The sequence below is a fragment of the Morone saxatilis genome, unplaced genomic scaffold, assembly GCF_004916995.1.
Source record: "Morone saxatilis isolate NCDOM2014 unplaced genomic scaffold, NCSU_SB_2.0 Contig19, whole genome shotgun sequence".
Taxonomy (NCBI): domain Eukaryota; kingdom Metazoa; phylum Chordata; class Actinopteri; family Moronidae; genus Morone; species Morone saxatilis.
The window spans coordinates 7312097-7338483 of NW_023339751.1; the positions used below are offsets into that span (position 1 = coordinate 7312097).

General features: G+C 40.6%; 2 protein-coding genes across 3 annotated transcripts in view; both read right to left on the reverse strand.

Moving 5' to 3' along the window:
• itga9 (integrin, alpha 9) overlaps positions 1–17054 on the reverse strand; it is a 49551-nt gene extending 32497 nt beyond the window's left edge. Inside the window, exons 1-15 of the mRNA XM_035663487.1 lie at positions 16602–17054; positions 16186–16313; positions 14646–14752; positions 12269–12392; positions 10126–10193; positions 7580–7709; positions 7405–7490; positions 7256–7318; positions 6653–6790; positions 6103–6208; positions 4032–4126; positions 2925–3015; positions 2539–2584; positions 2270–2424; positions 196–356 (exon numbers count right to left, since the gene is read on the reverse strand). Of these exons, the coding sequence (XP_035519380.1) occupies positions 196–356; positions 2270–2424; positions 2539–2584; positions 2925–3015; positions 4032–4126; positions 6103–6208; positions 6653–6790; positions 7256–7318; positions 7405–7490; positions 7580–7709; positions 10126–10193; positions 12269–12392; positions 14646–14752; positions 16186–16313; positions 16602–16792 (1689 nt within the window). The 5' untranslated portion in view covers positions 16793–17054. The remainder of the gene's footprint in view (positions 1–195; positions 357–2269; positions 2425–2538; positions 2585–2924; positions 3016–4031; positions 4127–6102; positions 6209–6652; positions 6791–7255; positions 7319–7404; positions 7491–7579; positions 7710–10125; positions 10194–12268; positions 12393–14645; positions 14753–16185; positions 16314–16601) is intronic.
• Positions 17055–19465: 2411 nt separating this feature from the next.
• The window catches only part of golga4 (golgin A4), a 23046-nt gene continuing 16124 nt past the window's right edge, over positions 19466–26387 (reverse strand). For both annotated transcript variants that reach the window (XM_035663826.1, XM_035663825.1), the window contains 7 exons: positions 25781–25867; positions 24279–24299; positions 24017–24085; positions 23395–23470; positions 21455–21552; positions 19709–19795; positions 19466–19572 (listed from right to left, as the gene is read on the reverse strand). In XM_035663826.1, coding sequence (XP_035519719.1) covers positions 19558–19572; positions 19709–19795; positions 21455–21552; positions 23395–23470; positions 24017–24085; positions 24279–24299; positions 25781–25867 — 453 coding nt within the window. In that variant the 3' untranslated portion in view covers positions 19466–19557. The remainder of the gene's footprint in view (positions 19573–19708; positions 19796–21454; positions 21553–23394; positions 23471–24016; positions 24086–24278; positions 24300–25780; positions 25868–26387) is intronic.

Below are 26387 nucleotides of genomic sequence, written 5' to 3' on the forward strand. Positions count from 1 at the left end.
GACGCACCAACCAAAAACTACAAAAATAGATAAGAAAGAAAAACAGAGCACATAAGCAAATAACTCATATCACACGTCAACATTGCTGGATGAGAGCGCTCAAGGCCATGGGAAAGATCAGCTGAGGACATGAGCAGCACATGGACAACACAGCACAAACAGAGCCAGCACTGAGAGCAGAAAACCCAGCTTTACCTTAACGTAGGCAGTGTAGCGCTGGCACTCCTCCCTGTTGATGTCCAGGCTGAGCTGCTGGCTCATCTGGCTGATCTGGGATCCGCTCTGAGTGAAGTAGACTCGTGAAGGCTGGCTCTTCTGTCGTTTATCCACATCGGCTGTCAAGTTATACAGCAACTCTGAGAAGAGAGAGAAACAGTATTACGCATAATATCAACTGACAGCGATGGTTCTTTAAATAAAGATAATGTTGAGAAACTCTTTAAGTATGCAGGGTTTGGTTTTCTGGTAACTACCATCAAAACATGGGAAAAAATAAATTATCACTTGTTGCAGTAAAACAAGTTAGAGGGAAGATGGGAACATGTTTGACATTTCTTGGTCAAATCATCTGATATTACTTTAACTTAACAGGAGCCCTTTGTCTGCTGTTGTGTAATGAAAACCGCTAATTTCAGTAGATTCTAACGTGATGTGTGCATAGGTTTGCTACTGGGATGAAAACTGACTTAGAATTTAATTTGACATACATAATATGACATGAATTTAGATCAAATTTTGCCATTTCATCCGCACGCCAGTAAAGCCATGAAGAAAAGCAATATACGCTTTTTCATTATATGTTAGCTGGAATGACTGAGGACTAACCTATACAAAGAAAAAACTTTTTTTGTGCCAATATTTTTACAGCTTAAGGTAAGCAGACAAGAATTAACAAAAAAAGGAAATTAATTTTCCAGTTGGAGGGGCAGGGCTAGTATTACTGTGAAAGAAAACATTCCTGTTGGTCCCACCCCTGGCTTTAGTAACATTGACACAGAACAACTTCAAATCTATTTTCAAATGAGAAATCCCAAGCATGAAGTCAAACATTACCAACATTTCCGAGAAAACCATATAAGGGCCTCTGGCCATTTAAAATCCTCTGAATGAATCAGCCTCAGTCTGTAGTAATTGCTTCAAGAGGGTGTTACTGGTAAAACAGTGGGAAGGGTGGCAAACACACCCCAGTTGGACCAAAGCCTACTGTTTCCCTTCGTCCAACAGAGAGAGAACGCCATGAGCTCACTCCAGAGGAGGCAAAAGGAAGGTTTCATTATGGGAGTCACCAAACACATGGAGCTGCACTTTCCATGGCGTTCGCCAGACGGCAAAACAGAGAAGCTTTATTCCTGCGAGCCAGGACGAAGTCATTATGTAACGACAGGGCTCCTGCTTCCCTGGGGGGTTGTGAATGACCACACCCAAACACTGGAACAGGACTGCACCTCAGCACTCAACAGGCGCTGCACCCAAGAGCCAGTTAGCAAAGGTTGAAGGGTAAACCATCGGCTAAAGGCAATAACACTCAGGCCAAAGGCTAACCACACTGACCGTCTTCAAGCACGGGGAGAATTGCTCAGCCTGTTTACAAATTTTCCCCATTTAAAGGACTAAAAGTTCAAGGAGTATGAATTTCACTTCCTCACAACACAAATAACCATAATATATGGCATCTGCAAGAGTTTGACAGCATTGTTGATCAACATGATGATTTATGGCTTTTATTCACTTATAAGAAAGTCCCTGTGCCTGTACGCTGGTCGCCAAGAAATACCACAACTTGTCACTTTTTACATTTTTGGTTTTATGGATTAAACAAGTGGTACAACGTGTTAATTACTAAGCTTTAGAGGAGGAGTTGTATACTTTAGTATAAGTTTTATACTTTAGAGGAGAGCCAGGCTAGCCCCCACTGCTTCAATTCTTCATGCTAAGCTATTGCATCCTGGCTCCAGCCTTGTATAGTACACAGACATGAGTGCTATCAATCTTGTGACTCTCTGCAAGAAAGCTAATAATAATACAATTTCCCAATATATATATATATATATAATATATAGAACTATTCCTTTAAGCCAACAAGTATGATTAAACGTCTGTATTTTCAGTCTATCCTCTACTTATAGTTTACTCTTGCTATTGTAGGAAATAGTTTTTTTTTTTGTTTGAGTGGGTGAGAGCAGTGGGGTCTGTACAAGTAATATCAGCCACAGGTGGTTTAGAGGTCCTTTCAGAGTTGACTGATAACCTTTGTAAGAATTGTCCTCACCTATTTGTCCGGGGAGCTGTCTTCCCCGAAAGCGCATGCAGACGGTAACGTTGAAGCAGTTTAGGTTCTGGTGGCCCTCGTGGCACTGCGGCACAGAGATGTTGATGGAGACGGGCAGAAATATGGAGACATCCACTGTAATGACAGGCCGGGTCCTACAACCACACAAACGGACACAGGAACGCAGCGTGGGAGAGACCGGACATTAAAACGACTCAGAGGTAGAAAGAAAATACTGCAGTGTCACAGAGAATGATCCAGTTACTCACCTCAGCAGTACCACACTATCTGACATAAAAGCTCCAATAGTGATATCTGCAACAAAAAAACATGATTGATTTGGAAAGCCATACAGAAGATAGTATATTAATGCAACATCTGCTGACAGCACTCTTTACACCTGCAAATCCAGAACAATGCACAGAGGTCTTTAACTGTCATGCTGGCTAAGTCTCAATGTCAGCTGTGGAATGCAGTAAACAAGATGCCTCTATCACGAGTCTTTGCACTGCTGTTGCAAGAGGATGAGAGTCAAAAACCCATGAGGGTGCAAAAACAAATAATAATCTCGTCCTTTCTTATTTGTTTTTATGTTATTTTCTTGATGTGGTTAGGAAAATCTTTCAGACGTTCATCAAGTCTGGTCTGGCTGTACCTGCGTATCCGTTGCCATCCATGTCGACATTGCCGGAGATTGACTGGCCAAACATCTGCAGACCAGGGTTTACACTGCGCCCAGATAGTTTCTGTAACAGATGATACCAGCCTTTAAATAACACATGGCAGCCAACATGGAAAACAGAAAACTGCATGATTTGTTTTTGCTCTGCGTTTGTTTTTCATAGATGAACGGTCTCTGCTTTAGGTAAAAAACAGACTTGGTAGCTTAGCATTAAGACTGTAAAAAGGGGGAATCAGCTAGCCTGGCTTCAGAGTTCTAAAATACACCTACATGTTATATATTGTTTGTTTAATCTGCACACAAACAAGCTGTTGGCCAAGAAACCCTTGCAAAACCACAACTTGTTGTTTTTAAATGTTTTTGTTGTTGTATGGATTAAACAAACGAGATAAATTCTGTTAATTAGAGAGCTTCAGAGGTGCTGGTAGGTGGATTTTTTGTAGCTGTTGTCCCCAGTCTTAATGCTAAACTAAGCTACTCGTCTCCACTATTTAGATCTTTGATTATCAAACCATTCCTTTAATATATTATTTAATTTATTTTCCTTTGAATAATTACAATGCCGTGTTACTGCCTCACAATGTTAGACACACAAGCGATTGCTCCTAAAATACACCACTGTCTGTGCCCTAATCTTTAATACTTGTTGTAATACTGATTCAAAAGGAGAAACTCTAGACAGAACATCTAAGTAGTGATGATGGTCTACTGCACGTGGTGAATAAAAATATTTTTAACACTGAAATACTTTGCAGTCACTAAGAAAAAGGAGCCCATGAAGAACAGCTTGTTCCTTATTCAGAGCTGCGGTGGTCTTACGTGTATTCCCGTGGCTACTTCACCACCTGCGACTTTACCACACATTATGCAGCTACTTCAACAGCTACTGTGTCAATACACAAGGTGAACACATGGTTTTCATCAAAATTTAGCAAGCATTGGTAAAGCTGTAGAGAAACTACAACATCTAGAAATGAAGGAAAAGAGAATCACATTATGATATTCCTTTGCTTACTATGAAAAATTACATTAAAATTAATTAAATATTTGTTGTTGTCTGACACTAGGAAAAGTTCTTACCATGGAGTATTTGGTGATGATTCCTGTGGCATCCCCATGGTAGATATAAACTGCTCCTCCGTAGTCATCCTCTTTAGGTGCTCCTATGGCTACATCTGAACAAACAGAGGACAAAAAGTGTTTCTGTGAAAAGTCGGCATAGAAATGAATGAGTGTGTTTGTGAATGTGTACAAAAGCTTTCATTAACCCCCTGTTTACTTTCAGCTGGCCAGTGCCTGGGAAAACAAGCTGTTACAGTAAGACTCTTAATAGACAATTAAGTGTTGTTAGTGGCCATAAAAACTTGTGCGACCTCTGAGAGAGTGGAAACACGACTATAAAGTGCTGGCGAGAGCACTGAAACAACGTCTCCTTATCCCATTTCCACAGCAAGTCCATATATAAACTTTCTTTTTATAAACCAAAACACTTCCATGCCATGTGGTGCACATACCAAAGCAGAAAGGGTAAAAGAATGGCACTTTTTTAAGTAAATACCACACAATAATGAACTCATTATGTAGAGGGAGAATTAAACAAGTAATTTGTTAGTGAAACCAAATGTGTATTATGATTTCTACAGTAGTTCTTTTAAATTAAATGGTAGCACTTTAGTTGTAAATAATAGATTGTCAGTCAGTGAGCAAGTCTGGCTCTTTCCACACCCCGAGAGTGACGAGTTACAAGATGAGTTATACTTCCCAGCTGCCATCTTTCTCCACACACACACACACGCACAGTGTGCCAGGCTGCAAGCCTTGAGGCGTATCTCACACAGAGATGAAACCGGGCAGCAGCTTCCAGTCTCGAGTGTGAGGCGGACGCCAAGTTGAGTCCTCAGAGCCAAGCCGTGCAAGTGCCAGGAAAACAGACAGCGTAAATGTATGTCTGTGTGTGTGTGTGTGTGTGTGGATCATTTGGTTTGTGTCTGGATGACTCTGTGCACTGAAGGGTGAGAGAGGGCGATATTTTCTTAAAGATCCTCCTCGCCACAGGGTAATCGAAACAAAATGTCTGGGAAAATTAGGGGTTTATTGCACCTACTGAGCATCTCAACTGGCCAACATTTGCTTGTGGGCTGATGTGAGGAGTATAAACTGTGTGACTTTATTACTCGTCAGATGACAGGAGAAAGAGCTTTGTTGCAACAATGTCACACTAACAGCAGTACTATTCCAAAGTGGTTGCCATTGCCTGGATTATAGATTCATTCACCAATGGGGGGCCATTACGAGGTTTATATATATAAAACACGACCCCAATCTGAGTTCTGACCTCTCACCAGTGGCTCGAGTGTTACGAAGGGTTTACATGCCCAGACAAAGTTTCGTGGTTAAAGGATAATACCAGTAGTTTTTAATTTAAAGACTTGAGATTTCTCCTTTCTGGTGCATTCAAGAACTCTCTGGCATCTGAGACTTACGTTTGTTTTAGTTTGTATTGCAGAAGCTGATTCATAAGGATCATTTCGAAAAGACTTTCTGCTCTTAATATATCGCTGCACAACAGTTTAAATAAAAACCGATTAAATTAAAAACAGTGGCTGTCTGCAAGAATGGAAGGCAATCTTTAAACTTTTTGCCTTGTTGGTCAGCACTAAAGTAAAACACAAGAGATTTGTGTTTAATGGACTAAAACATGTTAAACCCCCAGCGTCGTCCTTTTTCCTTCCAACCTTTTTGGCTTTTGACCCCTTAAAGTAAAGAGTCGACTTGTGACGCCTTGGCGCAAGTCTCAGATGTCTATCAGTTAACAGCAGTTCATTTAAAGAGTGATTTCCCCCCCTCAGGTTGTGGTAAAACAACCCAAAATGTGTGAAAAAAGTGTAACAAAAAACAAACAAAACTATTCTGTTGCAGAACTTTTCTTTTTGGCTATTAATCATCTCACAATCTCTCAAGATTTATGTTGTGACCCACTGAAGGAATCCTGACCCACAGGTTGGGAACTTCTATTTTAAGAACCGCTATTTCTGTCTTCCCACTGGCAAAATGCAAAATGTTTAAACACTGAGTGTACTATTCCTTTTAAAACATATAAATACTAATACAATAAAACAATGATTATGTTATTAGAGTACTTTCTACTGACCTTGATATCCATCATCATCTATGTCTCCGATTGCGGTAATGCATTCTCCAAAGTGTGCATTGAAAGCGTTGTCACCACTCAAAACACGTTCCTCCTCCATCACCCCCTGAAAACAGAAGCCGGCAAGATAACAGTTTATATACTGAGCTGACAGTAAACTGCTGCAGTGAAATTATTGCAGGTTTTCTTCGATAAAAATCTTTGGCCAGGACTGCAGTTAGTAGGCTTTTATCCAAACGGACAGTCAACTTCCTCGCAAAATAACTCATAAATATAAAATGTACAAACAGTAGCTGTAGTCCTGGTCAGTTAAATAATCTCACTGCTGAATCACACAATTCTCCACTGTTTTATTCTCGTATCCCGATAACAAACATGGTCAGAAAGAAATCAAACACAAGCAGAGCTAAAAATCGACACTGCGGGCAATAATAACCGTACAGAAAGGTACATCTGCGTAGTTCAAAGAGAGAGACTGGACATATACTGTAGTAAAATAAACCTGCAAGTTATGCTATCATGTTCCCACTGACCCACAAATCCCACTCACATTGCCCTTGCTGAGGTACACAGACACCTGGCCCTCATCCCGGAGCTGGCTGTGCATGGGTGCCCCCACCAGCAGGTCCGACAGGCCGTCCTGGTTCAGATCAACTGCACACAATGAGGAGCCAAAGTAAGAGCCCATCTGGAACCAAGCCGAGCCACAGAGCAATGGGTCAGATCACAGACACTTCTTCTTCAGTTCATATGATTGACATAAGATTCACACACTGACTGGATTTATTTCCCCTTAGACCAATATTAAAGGAATATTGACACAACTTATGTCTTAAAGCTGGCCTGACTTCCTTGTATTCAGTCTGAATGGAAAGCATTAGCTACTTCCCTGGCTTTGGTTCCTGGCAAGTGTGTTCCTTCTTTAAATCGCTGTCTAAACACTTAACACAGACATAAACAGTGAAGTTCTGACAACAAAGCAATTAGAGTAGTGTGTCTGCAACGCAACCGCATGATCCCTGAGGAAAATCAGGTTAAAAAAAATTCTGTTGTGCTGTTCCTGATGAAAAAGTATAGTATAACAATAGCCTCAATGTAAAATATGTGCTGTGTAATGATTAAAAACAGGAATAGACCACATTGGCGCTCATACCATTTTCCCTGAGGCTTGAAAACTCTTCACCAAAGACACACCATCGATTTTGAAAATGTAAACCTGTGCAGGAGAAAAACAAATCACTGTAGCGAGCAACACAAGAGGAGTTCAACAGCTGGAAACAAGTCAAAAGATGAAGTGCCTACTTTCCCACTGCCGCTGTGCTGAGGTGCCCCTGCAGCTATGTCTATTACATTAGGAGAAGAGAAGTGTCCAGCAGTCACAGCGTAGCCTGGAAACACAGACAATAATCAGACACAGCTCCTTCGATATCCTGATATATCTGACATTCAACACAGCTATGCTCAATATCAGGCTCACCGAGGTAGCTGTATCTGTGGGAGTCGACGTCTTCTTTGTTTGGGCTGTAGAAGGAGTCAGACGTCAGGTTGTACACCTTGATCGTCCCAGTCCAGTAGTATGACCCCGGTGCCCCCATCACCACCAGCTCCTGTAAATTAAAACACCCCCCCAAACATTCATTCAGATGATTTTGAGTCACCTTCTATCTGCACTGCAATATCCTGCTGGAGAAAAGAGGGGGGAAAAAAGAAAAGCGCTACTGGGTGAACGTCTGGTTAACCAATGGCCACAGACTGGTTTGTGTTATCTGCCCTTAACCACACAGCCAGACGGCATGCCAGCCGACGCTGCCTCCTTTGATGTGATGAGGAATTCAGAGCCTGAGAAAAATTGACAGCTGTAAAATGAGTCGTTCACAGCGTTTTGCTGTGATGCTCCACAGCTATTAAAGTGACCAGAGCACCACAATTAAGATGCTCTGTTTCAACCAAACAAAAAGGGTGTGTATCGCTGCTCACCACTTGCTTTTCCTTTCTTTTCACAACTGATGTTATCTGTCTCAGAGTATGCATAGCTACCACTGAGATCTCAAACAAACTGGACAACACAGTGAGGACTTACTCTGCAGTATGCATACGCTGTGCCGTGGTGTCAAACATCTGGGCACCACCAGGCGTATGCACCATGGTTCAGACAGGGATAAGGTTTAACAGTTGGACATCTTTTCTTTAAATTCCTCACATTCTTCCAAGGAAGGGGGGGGGGATTGTTCAAATGCTTTAACAGATCAAACCTGACGTCCTCATTGTCCTCATCTTGGGAAAGAAAAGTGGGTTTGATGATTTTGTCTTTGGTTTTAAAACAGTAGGTTCATTGTGGAATCCAACAGAATATTTTCTTTCCTGAAGCTAAAAGCCTTCTCTCTAGTATTTACAGGTTTCACATGATGATGTCGACTGAACCATCTCATGCTACAGGAAAACTTCCTAAACTAGCTTGACACTTGTGCAGTTATTTCCAGCTTTTAAATTATGTTTCATGGATTTACATAATAAAATAATGAAACTAAACCCAACTAAACATTGTGTCATATGCTGCTCTGGAGCCAGAGTCTTAACAACAGCCGTGAACCACACTTTCAAAGGCTCTTTGATGCTGCGTTGAAACACACACGTCAAAGAATCTGCGGTGAAATGTTGAACAAGTTAGCAGGCAGATCATGTGAAATGATCCTATTTTTGTATCTGTGACAGGGGCTGTTTTTTTTTTTTAAAGCTAAGCCTTCATTATCGGTTAATCTGCTGTTTATTTTCTCCATTAATCATTTGATCTATCAAATGTCAGAAAATTGAGAGAAATGTCCAAAACTGTTTCCCACAGCCCAAGGGGACATCTTCAAATGTCTTGTTTTGTCCGTCCAAGAGTCCAAACCCAAATGTATTCAGTGTACAACGAGAAAAGCAGCAAATCCTCACAGCCTGCTTAAAAAGTGACTAAATCAATGTTCACACAGCTGTTGATTAATGTTCTGTTGATTGACTAATTGATTAGTTATTTGTCACTCTAACTATACTACACTGAAATAATGTTATTTAATATAAGTAAAATAAAGAGAAACTAAGGGCACAGCTGTGCTCCGAGGACACATTTTAAGTTACTCAGAGTCTACTGTACTTTACTGTATGTCCAAAATTGAGCGTAACTGTAATTCGAGACTCGAAAAGGACCTTTGCAGAACATGCCGCTCATGGGCAACATCAGGAAAGAATTACATTGTAAATGTATAGAAAACAAAATGTCTAAACTGGTCAAATATACATTTTCAAATTGAATTGTATTTCACATATGCACATTTTTTCCCTGTCAAACCTGATTTTTTTCCTCAAATGCATTTATACGTTAAATTTATTTGATCTTCCTGTCACCACTTCTGCTCCCAGCGTTGTCTTTCTACAGACAAACACGCAGGAGAACAAAAGGTATCGTACAACCGAGGATGATGTCAGACAGAAGTGCATCTGCGCTATAGATAAAAGGGGAACTTGTATTTTCTTAAACACATTATCTTGTGGAACCACACCAGGTCAAGTGAGGCTGTTGCAACCTTTCCTATGGAAACAGTTATCAGCAGTTAGTCAGCAGAGCGCTGGCTGCTTTGATACAAATACTATTATATGTATATCTGACTGTAGAATTCAGATTTTCCACATCTTGTGACATCTTAAACAACTTGAGGGGAAAATATCCCCCTCAGCCACATATATATAACTTCTCTGCTAACTATCCCCATAACACCAGAGAGACAAAGTCAACAAAGAGTGAGGGAAAAAAGGTTCTTTGAAACATCAGGCATGTGGTAAAGTTAATGGCAATCATACTTTAAAGTGAGAGAATCAGAGAATGACTCCCTTGATAATAAAAAAAAGACGATTGAGCTGATTGATGAAGCTTCGTGATCGTCCAGACAGCAGAGTTTAGATGACACCAAACAACTGTCTCTACGTTAGACTAACAGAAAGAGAGCATTACATGGATTAAGAAGATGAACAAGCACTGTTACTGACCTCCGTAAAAACTCCTGCTATCCCGGCTTGGCACGAGCCGTGCTCTTCCCCATACTTCTGCTTATAGTCTGTAAGAAAAAACAAACCACAAATTATTTCACTGTGTGCTTGAGCCAGCGTTTACTGGAGTTTTTCCTGCATTCCATATGGAGTTAGTCAAGAGCCTAGTCCCATCCACGAGGGTTTCTGGGGGCCGAAAGGAGACTGAGAGAAGGGGTGCAACACCACATTCAACTAGAGGACCTCTTTCTTGGGGGGGTACACAGTGCTCTCAGGTTACAAAAATATTGAGCTTGGATCGGCACAAAATGCACTGTAAATACAGTCCCATGCAAAGCCTGTCTGTCCACAACGGTCGGCAACAAGAGTTACGGAAGGAAGTGAAATCCTGACCTGGCAGCACAATTAATTTGTAAAACAGATTTTGATAAATAGCTCTGAGTCACATATCAAAACATATAAAGAACACATTTGCATGAGTCAGCTTAAAATATTATACAGTACACTATTCTTTAAATGGAACTTGATTTTTAGTGTTGTAGGGGGTGCACAAAGGATAACAACCTGCAGCCCAAATGGATATGATTTACTACAATCATAACAAAAATCTGATTTATCTTCCTTGCAAGCAATTCTGTCCTTAAAAGCACCTGATTTCTGTAAAATCAAGCCAAAATCTGTCCTTCAACATTCAACACTGGCATAATTACACCTTTGTGAAAATGTTTTCCTTTTGCGAAAAGGTGCATAGGGAATACAAACTCTCCATCTCAATTGGACAAACACTCGTATGTTCGGTTTAACAAACTGTGTGTCCTTCAGTAGGAGGAGTGGGCTCTTGCCAAAGTACTCGTGTTGGACTGAGGGAGAGCGATCACACTTCAAGGCTCTCCTGCTACTAGGCTTCAGTGTCAAAACACCAATCAGAGGCTAGAAGCAGATGTGGGTTTTTTTGCACTGATGGTGCTGGCTGCACAGATCACGTGCCATGATAAAGCGTAACCACAGAAGAGTATAAACAGACTAGTGGTTCTCAACCTGGTGGTCTGGACCCCTCAAGGACTCCCAAGATAAATCTGAGGGGTCACAAAATGATGAAAGGAATAAGAAATAAACAAGATTAGTCTACAGCCATGATTCAGCCTCTGTGAAGCTGTAAATGCTAATGTCAGCATGCTAACATACTCATAATAACAATAAAAACCGCCCTCTTAAGGAGCCAGTAGGCTTCATCAGAACTACTTGTCAGATGTTCAAAAAACCTCAGAAAACACCCTCCCATGACACCTTTCCGATGTCTGACGATCCCGTCACTTTCCATGTGAAGAACTAAGTACATCACTCTGAATACTTTCCAGGAGAGACTGAAATATATTATCCACAAGTTAAAAATTTAATATAAACGATATTGTGTCCTCTGGCTATTCACCTCCTTTTCCAGTGTTACAATTTGGAACAACTACAAACACTTTTCATTTCCGGTGTGGTCGGACAACCATTGCACAAACCAGTTCTTTTGTAACATTACATGGCCCAATTGATCCTGAGAGGATTTCATAGCAATTTATTACTGTTGAGATATTTCACTTAAAACCACAAATGTGAACTGCATGGTTGCACCGGATCACCAAAGTCTTTAGGCTCCTTCATTTTGGAGACCATGATTGTCTGAACCAAACTTAATTATTTTAATCCATCCAGTGGTTGTTGACATATTTCAGTCAGAACCAAAGTGGCGGTTTGGCCAACCAATATCGCAATCCCTCGAGCCACACCTCTAGTGTGGCAAAAAATATTTCCCTTACACCAAATTATCATCGTTTTTTTCTGATCTGTTTTTTCTTATCTCAAATTTATTCTTTTTTCTTATGAAACATATCTTCAGATCTTAAAAAAAACCCTTAAAATTAAACAATGGAAGAAGAAAATGTCTAATTAAACTGCACACAACTCATGTCCACACCTGTCTTGATTTTAAGGGGTTATGAGGCAAAAGGACTGGGAGCCACTGGAGTAATGAACAAGACCTCCCAGCAATGTATTTGATCTTTTCTAGTGTTGATGTCATTCATATGGGTTAAAATGAATGAAAATATAAATCAAATGTGTGATGTGCTTGCCCGCCATAGTGCCTTTACTATACCTTCATAACAAGGGATGAGCGGTTTCGTCCTGCCCTGAAGGTTGGGAGGAATGATGGAGCAGTATCCGTGTGGAAGGATGTGCTCTGAGTCGTAGTAGACGTTCTTCCAGCGGTGGGCACAAGCCTGCAAGGGAAAAAAAGCAGGAACGGAAAACAAGTTCAGACACACGTTTAGTCTGTAAACACAAACACTTTCAGACTGCAAGCAGGCGTTCCTTGACCATGCTGATAGTTTAATCCTCTTCCTCGCTGGGCTGGAGTCAGTGCGTCTCTGTGGCTGTCAAATGATCGTCAATGAGAGGGGGAATTAAAGCCCATCCATAACCCTGACCATAACAGCCATGGTCTGTGGTGTGAATATCTCAACAGCATCTTGAGAACTGTGTTTCCTAAGCAGCATTTCATGTGCAGCGAAAAAAATAAAAATTTAAATCTTCACAGTAACAGTTGTGTTTTAAAGGTTTTAATTTCAAAACTGCTCCTTCAGGCTTCACAGGCAGCTGGAGAAGCCAAAAGTTCAGAAAGCAAAAAAAAGAAAGTGGATCAAAAGACACAGAACAAACTCCTACATAATCATGCTGCTCCTGAAACAGGGGGTACATTTCTAAAACTGACAGTGAGTAATTCTCCACACAATATTTCACCGCTGTGTTTTTCATTCCACAGATCGGTAAGCAAACAGGATAATATAGACTAGATTTCAAACTCTGCACAAATCGGGCCACATAAATGTGTAAATGTGGTAATAATTTAGTACCCGGGGGGGGGATGGTGGTGGGGCTCCTGTGGCTCTAGGGACAGATCTGGACGCCTCTGTGCGGACAAAGTTCACTTCATTTCCCTTCGCACTGTTTAACTCCCCCAGTACACTCCCCACACACACAGACACACAGAGAGCCAATCTAAATGAATATAAGAGTTCAGCAGATCGTGGGCGCACACAGAGCGTCAGATGACTGTCTGGAAGAAGTGTTGAGAAACACTTGTGTTTCAAAGGACAGCTTAGCCAACAGTAGTAGCAATGCAGCATGAATTCTCCCTCTTGAGTAGAGGCAGATTCTTAAAAAAAAAAATCAATCAGCTGACATAAACATAGCAAAAAGGAGCTCTTGCAAGCAGCTGATGAGTTCTGTTGACGCAGCAAAGAAGGCTTTTATGTTTGGAGTATGGAGCCTGTGCTGTTGTCATGTTCCTGTTCAGTTAAAGGGCTCACTGGTCACAAACACAGGCTCCACTGAAAGCACAGATGAAATCACCAAAATACACATCTGCCAAGCAGCCGTTTTCCTCCTGTTGCACAGAAACGTGAGTCCATTCAGATGAGAATTAAAAAAAAAACATCTTTGTGCTTTAGAGAGGCACAGCAACACGTGGCTCTGGAAAGCCATAACTTTCTTTTATCGTAACCATGTTTGCTGTTCTACAACTCTACGCTCGAATCCCCAAGACTGACAACTCCAAGAAGTCCTCCAATTTTGACGGCCTGACCGACGAGTCAAGCCAAGGGTAATGGTTTGAAAATCAAACCATTACATTCCACTGAGGTACAAAAAAAGTGCACCAAAGACAAACATATTGAAAGGAATAGAGGTTTACCGGCCAAACAGTTATCTGGACGCCTGTGGAGGGAGGAATTCTTATGATTTTTTTTTACTCCCAGAGGAGGAGGTCAATCAGCAACAGGTATTCAAGCACATTCACACCTGTCATGAGTGTTTCATGAGTTTTTCAGTCCACTGGTCACCCTTTAAATTGTCCTGGAAGTCTGCTAGTTCCCTCGCTACCTACCACACAGGAGGCGGGGGGGTTAACGTTTAATGAAAGGCTGCCCTTGGACGGGATCACCGCAGAGGGGCTGAAGCCTAAACAAACTCTGCCAGCTGCCCTATGATCTCTGTGCAAATACCCAGCCGAGCACCTCTGGGATTAGCACCACTAGTTAGTCTATTTCTCTAAATCCCTCTCTCAATTTTCATAAACAACAATCTACTCTTGACAAAACCTATTCCACTGACTTGTCCAACTCCAAACACGAGGTAAATGTTTCACAGTATTATGTAACCACGCAGCAGTTTCCAAATCTGTCTGACTTTAGTTGTTACCCCAGCTCTGAATAGCCAAAAAAAAAAAAAAAAAACTTACTTAAGTTCTGTTTTTACTTCCATTTCAGAGCTTGTAAGCATGTAACTCAGAATGGAAGGAAAAGGCCTTTTTGCTAAAGGAGGGCTGTAATGTTGAGACCAGCTGTGGTTTAACAGTGCGGTTCATGGTAAGACATTTGTAACAATGATGTCGGTATAATCAGGTCTGTTTTTACGAGTGTACATGGTTTACATTAAACAATTTAGTGAAGTGACTGGCGCGTCCCTGAACTCACCAGTATTTTGCCGTTGGCTCTGTCCTGGCGGGCCAGGCTGACCCCCATCCACTCGTCATCCCTGTCTCCCTGGCACGTCTTCCCACAAGACTCTCTCGGCTTGTTTCCTGAAAGACAATGAGAGCAGTTTGCAGACATTGACTCATCAAGACAGAGGATGTCTTGGAGCAAGTAACTTGTTACTTGGCAGTCATTGTCAGCTTTTTCAGTTCCGGGTTTTATTCTTTATTTCTGCTGAATATCTGACTGTTTTTTACACAGTTGACAGTTTGAAGTACTGTAGATCAAGGCAATGTTTTTTTGCTTATCTGAAGATTTCACAACAACCCTTCTGTTACTGTACAGTTATGACGTTAAGTATAGCACAGTGACACTGTATTTTTTTTATATCAACATATAACATAAATAATATAAACAATATTTTTTATAAGGATCGCTTTAGGGATACAAATAATGCTCCTTTAATAAACCAATTACTTGATTTTACTTGACTTAATTAATCAATGTATTGTTTGGTCAGAAGTCAACCTACACATGTCCAAATAGCAAATATTTTACTGTATGATTTACTTCTGTGTATCTTTGACCACTTAATGCTATAACTGGACCAGTTTGTGAAGACCATAAATCATAAAGATAATTGAGAACATACATTCGGTAAAAGTAACATCAACATAAATATGCATAATTCGTAGAATAAAACCAAGAAAAAGATCCACAGCACTGGACAGTTTTTCTTTTTAGGAGTCCAAATCTTAAATAACAGATATTTCCCTTACTTGCCCCCCCTTTCCCCAAGTTTTATTCTCTTTCTCCCCGAAGACAATTGATTCAGGACAATGGCATGTAGCTCTGAGTGTTTCAGTGTCTCAGTGCTCAGTGTCAGTGTGCTGCAGGTTCCCAGAGGCCCATTGGAGTCCAGGTCCTCTGGTCCATGCAGTTCACTGAGCACCAAGACGAATGCACTCATTGTCATAATATATTGTTTTTTGTCTTTTGGTGACACATTGACTGAGCACGGGTGTTAATATTAAAGCCATGCCTGCAGCCCGGCTTTCTTGACCACAAGAACAGAGCTGCTGGGGGTTTTGGGGGGATTTTTTTTTGGGGGGGGTTGAAACTCAACTTTTTGGCTCACGTGCTTGGAAAATATTAGCAGGGGCATTAATCATATTTCTCAAAATATTTATGGACCTCTGCACACAGAAAACCCCTTTTCTTTTCTTCATATAGCAGGTTGAGAACTGAAAGAACAACTGTAGCACTGTTAAGAGTAGCAGGATAAGGCTGCATTATTCTGATAAAACAAAACAGATGCTTCGGGGAGTTTATGCAAAGAGTGGACAAGAAAAAGCTGCAGGGAAGGCCAGCATGTGTGTGTGTGTGTACTGTACTGCATCAAATAGTGAACTTTTCTGTGTTCATTTCTTAATTATCACACACTCACACACAGCTGTGTAGTTGTGTGTGAGTGCATGTCTGAGGTTGCAGTTAGTGTATATATGCTCTTGTATTCCTGCTGCATGCAGCGGTGACTGACCTCTGCCCAGATCCATCTCTGTGCAGCGTCGCTCCGGGTTGCTGTGAACTCGACACTTATATACAGCTCCAGGAGAGTGCACAGAGCTACTGTAGGTCGAGTTTGCCCTCGGAGCCCCCACTATTACCCTGCAGACATGAGGAGAGTGGAGAGGATGGGACACAGCCGACACACCTTACAGTATCTTAAATCTGTGTCACTGAAAACCTTTATATAAAAAAAGAAAATCTGTCGCCTGCAGAAAAAGTTACTGCACGAACAGAGATTGCTTTTACACATGATTGTTCTGCATTTATTGGGTGTGGATGCAGCCTGAGCTCTGGAGACACGTTAACTTTTGCTTCAAAAGTACAAATTCATTGCATCACTGACAGAAAATTACAGCATTCCCAGGAACATAACAAGATGGGACTCACCAGCGTGTGTTGTCATGATAATGCTCCAGCACAGAATACCCAAAAAAACTAGAATTTGGTCCTCGGAACACCAAAGGATGTTCTAAGTCTATATTGTAAGAATAAGCCACTGAAATAGAGAGACAGACATAAAAAACATTTTGTAATCCCGTTTTTTGCCTCCGAAGTGAAGCCATCCCTTTGCGCATCATGCGTAATAACGCGGTGAAAGTGTCCAAAAAGAATAAAGGGGGAAAAAAAACAATAAGGAGGAATTGTCAGCTCTTCAGTGGTCAAACTGTTACAAAACTATCTCTCACTTGTTTCTTCCTAGTCTAGCGCAGCATGTAGGCTGCGATGGCATGAGGAAAAGCTTGAGGAGGAAAGTTAACGGTCCGGTAAATAACGGTGCGTCAGCTTCTCTCCATTCTGTGTCAATCTGAGAAAGTTGTTGCTCGCAGGCTCCCTGTCGTGGAGATAAATGCGGTCAGTTGCGTCAAGTTGAGAAGAGGTCGCCGGGATAAGAACGGAAATAAAAGACGTGTTGCTGAAAATAAAAGCATAGCTGCTGGTTTAACCGCTCAAACTCTTGAAGGTTTTTTTTATTGTGAAAGGTGAAAGCGGAACTTGTGCTTTTATTCTGGTGCACTAACACGGGTAACGCGGTCATGGAGAGACGCAAATGGTTTTGAGGCGCAAAGCATCACATTTCACCCGTGGGCTTTGGGGGCTCTACTCACCTAAACTGAGAGATGAGGGCGCACTGCTGCCACCTAATGTTTTCCACTCACAATGAACTCAGTAACATCTTCATTTTCATTAAAAAAGAAGAAAGGCTCTATTTTTAATGAGAAGTTTATTGATTTATACTCATTCAAGATCTGAGATTCTCAGTTTGAATCAGGGGTTGTGCAATTCCTCTGCACAGTTACACAATGATATGAGCAAACTGTTCTAAGGACTTCAAAACCTTTATAATAAGACATAAGAGAGGGGGAGAGCAACGTTTTTCAAAATGAGAGACCCCTCTGATGTGGTTTCTTCCACTGTCCTCTTGAACTAAAGCAATGTTGTGACCAGTCAACCAAAGACTGATTTAAATTTCCTTATTTAATTTGAACGCTTTTTAGAGTCGTTGTGATTTACAAGAAAAGGGCAAAGATTAAATGAGAGATTGAAAAATAAACATAATACATCTTGTGGGGGTCCCTCAGTTTAGAAACACTCGATTACAGTGTTATATGGCCTATACAATACCAATTATTCAGTGTCATATTTACGACTAAGCACTCTATATATAACGTACATATTCAGTCATAAGCACATAAAGCACCTCTGTGTATAGTCACTTATAATCCATACAATATGTCATGGACTCATTCCAGCATTACCTGTGCTGTACCACAATGCGAGCACACACTAACAATCTGACCTGTACATTAAGAGGTTTGTTGTCCAGCTCTTTGCCTGTCTAATAGGCCAGCTGTTTTTTAGATTTTCTTACATTTGTTTAGGTGAATGTCTGTATTTGTATCCTCCTATAAATCTGTTCTCTGCTGTTATAAAAAACAGCTTATTAATTCACTGTGCAGAACGATGTACAATATGCGCAGTTTGTCACTATAAGGATGAAATTCATCTGCTGAATGTGTAAAGTTTCTCTGTGGTCACCTCAAATCTGAGTTTAAGAGTATAAGAAAAACTTTGTGTCATTTGCTGATCAAATGTGCAACTCATTTACTAATATTCACATATTCTGACAGAGAATAGGTGTAATTCTAAGCATTTTTTACTTATTTTTCTTTGGTCAGACAAAATATTTATTTTTAAACATTTATGGAGGGGAATTTTAGCCATAAAGTGTACTTTATTAGAGTATTTGTTTCATTATACAGTAGGTTTGTATTTCTAGCCTCCTATATTGAGAGTGACAAAAATACTTGACCAATAAAGTTTAATCTGATTCTCTTTAAATGATGGTTCCCACTATTCCCTTCACAAAACTGCATTTTTGTAGTGGAGGAAAGAAATAAAGGTCAAACAAAGGTTACCCCTGTTGAAGTATCTGACCCACTACCAACAAGATCTTTGAAACCCAGATGTCTGCATTCCACATGTCTATTTCAACAGGATGTCATCATACTTTACTCTCCGTCAGACAGGCTAAACAATGTAACACCAGCTAATGAGATAAGCTATTGGATTCACCACGTAAGATACTGTATGATAATGAGGATAAAGGAGTGACAAAAGGTGTTCTGTAAATAGGATTTAATCTGTTAGTCTGAAAATGTAGTGCCCTATAGTACAGTTTTAATAATCATAGTACAATTTACAGTTCGTGTTTTTTTACGTTTCTATGTCAGTGACAAAATATAAAGCATAGAAAAGCTGTGTAAAACAAACAAGGTCCAGAGGCCAGTAGATCTTAATGTGGTGCGAGTGCACAGTTAAAGGGTCGTTTACAGTTTTACAGAGGAAGTGATTCAGACAACAGCACAACACAGAAACCTATAAATCAACTGACCTGTCAGCGTCAATACGTGATAATGATATAATTTATTGCACAAGCCAATCTGTATAAACACATTCTAAAATCAAAACAAAACAATTCAACTTAAATCTAAAACATATAAATTAACAAACTTAATTTCAGAGTAAAACTGGATTCATGGAAGATTTGTGTTTCTGGCATATTCTCTAATTCCCTCATACCTTCAGATATATTCATACATACAGCACCACACACACACACACACACACAACACACACACACACACACACACACACAACACACACACAACAGATACATACTCTGATGCCCAGCGTGTGCTCAACACACCTACGACACCCACACAGCGCATTAAAATGACATTGAAATGCGGGAAGGGCTTAACAATCCATGGCGTCTTCCCCCTCGCAGCAGTAGCAGCAGCAGCAGATTTTCATCCCAAAAGTTCATAAATCAATCAGAGCCTCATCGTAACCAAGGCTGTGGAGGGACACATGAAATTAATTCAATTATTCATGCAATTGTAAATAAAGAATTACAGTTATGGGTTTTTAAATTTCAAGAGGACTGAGGTGACTTTAGTGAAAGTTTCCTCAGCAGGTAAACAGATGCTTACAATCGCTTTTGAGTCTTCTTTGTCCAAAACCTTTTGCGCTTGGTCAGGAGGAAACTTGAGCATCGAGGTAATTACTTTGGCCATCGTCTGTGGATGAGAAGCAAATAAATATATAAAAAAAACGTAACGAATTTCATCTCCCACATTCATTTTTTTCAGCGTCAAATATTTATTTTTAACACATGCGTCACATATGTTACAAACAATTTTCCAATGTCCCTTTCACAAACACCAGATACACTAACCCCCTACCTTTGACACCACGATCTGAGACAATTATCAAAAAAAACAAAAAATAAACTCCAGGCCTATCTGCCAGGGTGCATGCATTTCCCCATAAACACAGTGGGATAATCAGAAACAGGGCTGCTGTGTAGGAAACCTTACCACTCGACTAACACTAAACAAGGCCAGCATGTCTTTAAATGGCAAGTCTGCGTCATGCAAGATGTATGCGCTAGCAGGCAGCCTGGGGGACATCCTCCACACAGGGGAGGTCTGCCATGTTGCTATAAAGACTAACTGTTTGCTGAGGAGCTGGGAAAATCCCGCTGTCTTTAGGACCATGTCAACAGCACTGTTAATTAAGGAGATCACTGTTAATTTTACCCAAGAAGACTGGACACAACGTGACTTTTATATGGCGTCCTAGATGCTCTCATGTTTTGTGTGGCAGATGGAGGTCACTGGGTACCTCGCTGTAACAAATAGGGATGGCTTTACTCTCTGATATCATCCGTTCTTGTTCCAATCTGGTGGTTTTTAAATGGTTTGGTTTAGTTTATTGACCACATCCTTACATATTTAGAAATTACAATGAAAGTCTTTGTTAGGGAAAGAATGATTAGTCATGGGGCCCTAATTTCGTGGTGGCGCAACAACTGGCACAAGCAGCACTCTTTTTTTTTTTTTCAATCTTTTTGATATCTTGAAATTCGCTTTGCTCGTCTGCGTGGCATTTTCCACAGGTGGGAGGAAAGGTGCAAACAGGTTGGAGGTTTATTCAAATGAGGCAGCGCAAGGCGAGGCATACTTTGGTGGAAAATGTTTTATTGTATTTGTAGTATTAAAGGACGTCTCAGAACCAGGTCTGCTTCTGGTGTCACTCTGCTGCCACATTGGCGATTTTATCAACAGCAACAAACTAAATATTTCAAATGTAAATAAACCGTTTTAACTAAGCACAAATGTCTTCAAACCTTTTTTCTTTTTTGAAAATGGAATTCTATCATCTTTGTTGAAATTAAATAAAAAAGACCACACCATCTGCCTCTGGCTGCAGATTTGTGGTCCTGTGTGTTCACATGCAACGTCCAGATAACAACATGTTTTCCTGAAGAAATCTGTTGAGCTGCTGTGGTCATGCTCTGATTGGCTCAGCTGTTTTAGAGCTGTAAGAGCGGTGATGTGATTGACCGACAGTGTACTGATCAACATATCTATCTATATTCACCTTCACCCAGCCCTTTTGCATTTTGCTGCACATACAAAAACCAAATTAACAGGTGTGCTTGGAGACGCCCGTCTGCTGCTGTGCGTTTGTCATACGCCTGTTAAATTACTTTCATTGTTGTTTCTGGTGTTTTCACAGTCAACCAAACATTTATTAAGATGGAGAAAGGTATTCAATGTCTGATATTAAGAAATATTAAAAAACAGAAAGAATACAGAAAAAATGTAATCATACAAAAGATCATGCAATATTTTTTGTTTACAATAATGTAAGAAAAGACAAAAAAGACATACTTTTGTTTCCCGTCCCATCATGTATTCAAACAACACCTTCCTCAGGTACTCCATCTCAGTGGCTTCTGAGAGTGCATCGGTGCTGTTAAATGCAGGATCTGTAAAAGAAAGCAAAAACAGCCAATTAATCATCTGAAACCTGGTCAGTCCCACTATAGTGCATACATGAGGAAAACTTCAGTAATTAGCTGTCGTATTCTGATATTTCATGAATAATTCAACTGTTAATAGTCAAGCTTCACTCTCTTTCATGCCTCTTCTGTTGTTGTCAATTAATTGTATGTGTTTTCATGAAACTATGTTAATTAGGTCTGGCTGGTAAAAGAGAGAAAATATAGTAACGAAAAACATTACAATTTTGTTTTTCAGATGTACAGTGTTTATTTTTCTTGTCCAGTTTTAACGTAAGACTAGTATACACCAATGCCTGTCACTGTCAAATACTCCAGCTAAGTTCTGACAAACAACAACAAAACAACCCAGAGCATCATGTTTGTGTTAGCAACCATATACAGAGCCACTTTCTGCACAGGTATGGGTTCAAATTAAGCACCAGCTATAAGTACAGGAAAGAATGACAAGGCTCAGCAGGAGCACATTAATACCGCCAGAGTTAAAGAATGAACGTGTTTAATTCTCTGCCCAAAGCTATCACACCATTATTCCTCTAAAAACTATGAATAGGAAACTGTGCTGCAGTGTGGATACGGATGGGAACACTTAAAGACTACTGCTGCTACCACTGAAATATCCCCATCAGGTCTTTAATATGGAACAACACCCACTTGCGCTCAGCTTATCTGGAATAATCATTCAGAAGACATAAAATGTCCAAAAGCTTGTTGCAAGAAAGATAGCGCGATTGGAGGAAGGAAAAGGTAATAGAGAAGTGCAACAAACTCTTTGATCTCTTGCATGACGTTCTGGGTCACCAGTAAATCCCACAGGCTTTTTCCTGCTGACCCTGGGTTGCCCTCGCTGAGCCTAATACCCTACCAATCAGGGAGCTACACACATGAAGGCAAATATCTACAGCTTTCTGATCAGCCCCTCCACCTGAAACCACAAATGTAGGCCCAACAGATTCATAATGAGCGGAAATCACTTATATATTACCACTAATACATACTGTAGTTCACATACAGGACAAAGGAAGGTTGGATATAGCATGTGTGTTGAAAGTAGAGGTTTCAACACACATGCTCAAAGTCTGTGCGCTGCAAGCTCCTGTGCGGGAACGTTAAGACCACAATCTGCAAAACCCATTAAATCCAAGGATGGCTTCTTCACCGCCCCCCTTCTGACAGCAGATTCTCTTTATTACACCAGCAGGGAAGGAGGGTAGAATTCACTCAGTCTCCCCCATCGCTCTCCACACACACACCGTGTTCAGTTTACGATATACTTGAGGATACTGCATTGACTTACAGTCAGCACTAAGAGGCTTACCCTAACCTTAACCACAGTGGTTATATGGCTAACCATAACCTTTAGTCTAACCTTAACCAAACCCAAATTATAACCGCAGCTCCAATCTGAACCAGTAAGCCAAAGATCGAGCTTAGTGGTGCAAAATATCCTCAAAAGCAAAGTTAAACCAGACCACACATCATCATCTATACAGAATCTGCATCTCTGGTCCATGAAGAGATGTGGGGACTGGCAGATTGCTGGTAGGGTTTTTAAAACTCTAAGATCCCACAGAACAACTAGACACCGTGGGCAATAACTATAAAATTCATATGGTAATACAATATGTAATTCTGTGTTAAAAAAAACAACCTAGTACAATAAGAAAAGTTAGTTAACCTGTCTTATAGGTGTTTGTAGTTTATGTTTCTCATGACATTGCATGTGTTCAAGCATTTTGCATGTTGTGCTGATCTAGAAGGAAATTGGCTAAAGAAGCAGAACTAAGTGATTCATGGTGTTAACATTACCTTTGAATGTGCTCCCGAGGTGAGTTACAACAGTGCTTCGGTGGAAACATTTAATCTTGTCCTCAAGCGAGTGAATCTACCGTGGAGAAACACACAAGCATGCACAGATTAATGATGAACCAAAAAAAAGCCATTTGACCCTAGCGGGCTTCTATACATTAGCGTAATTGTTGCAAAAGACATGAACACAGCATTTTGTTGATCATCCTCGGGGGGTTATTGTGAGAACGACGTGTGTGAGAAAAACTGTGGGACGCGCTGCTCTGATTGTTTATAGGGTTAAACCAAATGTAAACAGATGTGTTGTGTAATGAAGTTGATGCAGCAGGAGAGAAGTAGCTTCTCCTGCCGGGGGCCACAAAATCCTGGGAATACACTGCATGGGATTTGTTGTTCACTTGTCCCCCAGTGAAGAACACACACGAACACACGAGACACATCGATAATCGCACATCACGACACACGACGAACACGAGACACACGAATGGTCACACGAACACAACGAAGCACACACACACACACGAACAGACGCACGAACACACTACACACACACGACACCACAGCACACGGAACACACAACACCACAACGACAGCACACACACACACACGACCCGACACTCACTCGCTCAACAAAGCCCTGCTCCTTCAGCCGAGCCTCACTCAGCAAAGTCGTCTTCTCGGCCAGCTGAGCCTGAGGTAGAGAAGGACAGAACATTAATGTTGGTGAGAAGTGGAAGGTTTGTATTACAAGTACTGTAATGCACAAACTGTATGTGCCTATCAATGTTTTCTTGATTAAACAATTACAATACAGTGGTAATGGGCCTAAATGATATGAATCCTAGAAACAGTGAAACCAGTGAGACTGGAACCAGCAAACATACCTGCAGTTCTTCCACACTCATCTGTAAATAAATAAGACAAAAGTGAAGTATACGTTAGAATTGAATTTATAAAATATCAGCAGACTTCCTGAACTTACTGAATGTATATATTATTATTTTTACTATTACTTCACATGTATCTTATTGTAAACAAATCCCATGAAAAGACCAAAACCAGCAATAAATTGATCCCAGTAGTGCAGTACTGTTGAAGCCATAATAGCTCATTGCTCTGTGCCATAGAGCTCCACTGTCCATAAACTATTAAAAACTCATCAATAATCAACTACTGAAAATAGTTTCCAACAAACAGACCAATTAGTTGTGTCTGGGTAATGTTTCCTAAATGCTACAGTGTCCAGTGTCTTATTTATTTATTATTATTTAGCATTAAAAAAAACAAACAAAAACTACTGGTATATATTTTGTGACCACTTTGGGTACTAAGAGACTAACACACTGTTGGTTTGGTGCTGCACATACAGACTAAACGGGACTTGAACCTCTATAAGCGGACTTGAGAGCTGCTGTCTCAATGGAGAGACACACTGACCCACTGTCGAAATGAAGAATGGTTTGTGAGGCCCGTGGTAAGGAAAGGCCTCCCTGAGCATAAACTCATACAATCCACCCATAAAATTATTACCTCACCAGGGAAAAATGTAGCAGAGAGAGCAGTGTAATTCTTTGTTTGTGTGCATCTGGACATAGTGTAAAGGTAGAAGAATCAGCGCAGGGGTCTCATGGCACCTCAACACCTGGGTAAAACATCTCCCTGGAGTACTTTTGTCCTATCTGGCCCCTTTCCAGCATGCACATCTTGCATGTGAGTGTTGCTGTAGTATAAATCTGAGGCTTTAGAATCACTTCATATGATGATAATTGAGAACAGGGACTGAGGCTGGCTGCTGCCTTACAATCTCTGTTTCTCGAGGACAACATTCCTGAGCGATTCAAACGAGCTTCGCAGGATCCGGCGCGCTTTGGAGAGCAGCCACACGACTTGAGCGAGAGACTGATCAGAGCAAAGTATGTAAGCAAATTGTCCCTGAGCTCTGAGTCGGAATCCTTCAATTATGAAGCAAGACAAAGGAAAAGATTGCTGGTAACTACTAAGTCTGTTAACCTGGATGTGAACTTTCAAATATTAAAAAGGTATCTGAAAAGGCCTTGTAGTTAGGACACAAAAATGTGTCCGGATTAGGCTGTCATTCAAAACAAGTAATGCTTCCATCAGACTACAGCCTCTCCCAGAGCAGCAGGAGAGGGAGCTGAAAAGAAGTGACTTCATGCAGCCACTGTGAGATGACTTATGATTTCAACAGAATCACTATATAAATTTAATCTAAACCTCCAGTCTCGTATATAATGGACTTTAATAGCTGCAGGTATGAACCTCCACAGCTGTGTAAATGGAAAAATGTCCCTAATACATTAAACAGTTGTGACACCAATCGCAGATGTTTGCTGACCTGGTGAACACGGGTCAGAAATGTTTGTACCTCAGCAGTGCCCTGGGTCCTTCCTTGCAACTCCTCCAGTTCTTTCTGGACCTGCCACACTCTGTCTCCCATCTCCTCCTCTCGACTCTGGACAAAAAAAAAAGGAAAGAAGAACAAAAGCTGAGTCATTTCCTATGTTTCATCTCAGCATCACAATTCAAGTATGTTGGTTAAATCATTCCGTCATGTCCCTGTCGTATTTCAGACCTCCCGCCCTTCATTATGTTTGGAGACAATAAAGGAGACGGTTCTTAAAGAATAATACCTATCATTCAGGATGTTGACTGATGATTAAGTTTAGGTCATTGATTCCAGATTGGTTGCCAGAGGATATGTGGAAACTTTGTTGTAGTAGTAGTAGTAGTAGTAGTAGTAGTAGTAGTAGTAGTAGTAGTAATTATTAACAATTTGATTAAAACACCCAAACAATATTGTGATTGTGTGAGTGTGTGAAAACTAGTTTGCTAAAATGTAATAGATAAACAGTTGAATAGTTAGCAAAAAGTTCTGAGATAAATGATTGACATAGCTAAAACTAAAAGTAATGGATACATGCTTAAAAAAGCTAAACAAATGAACTAGTTAGCAGACAGACAGACAGACAGAC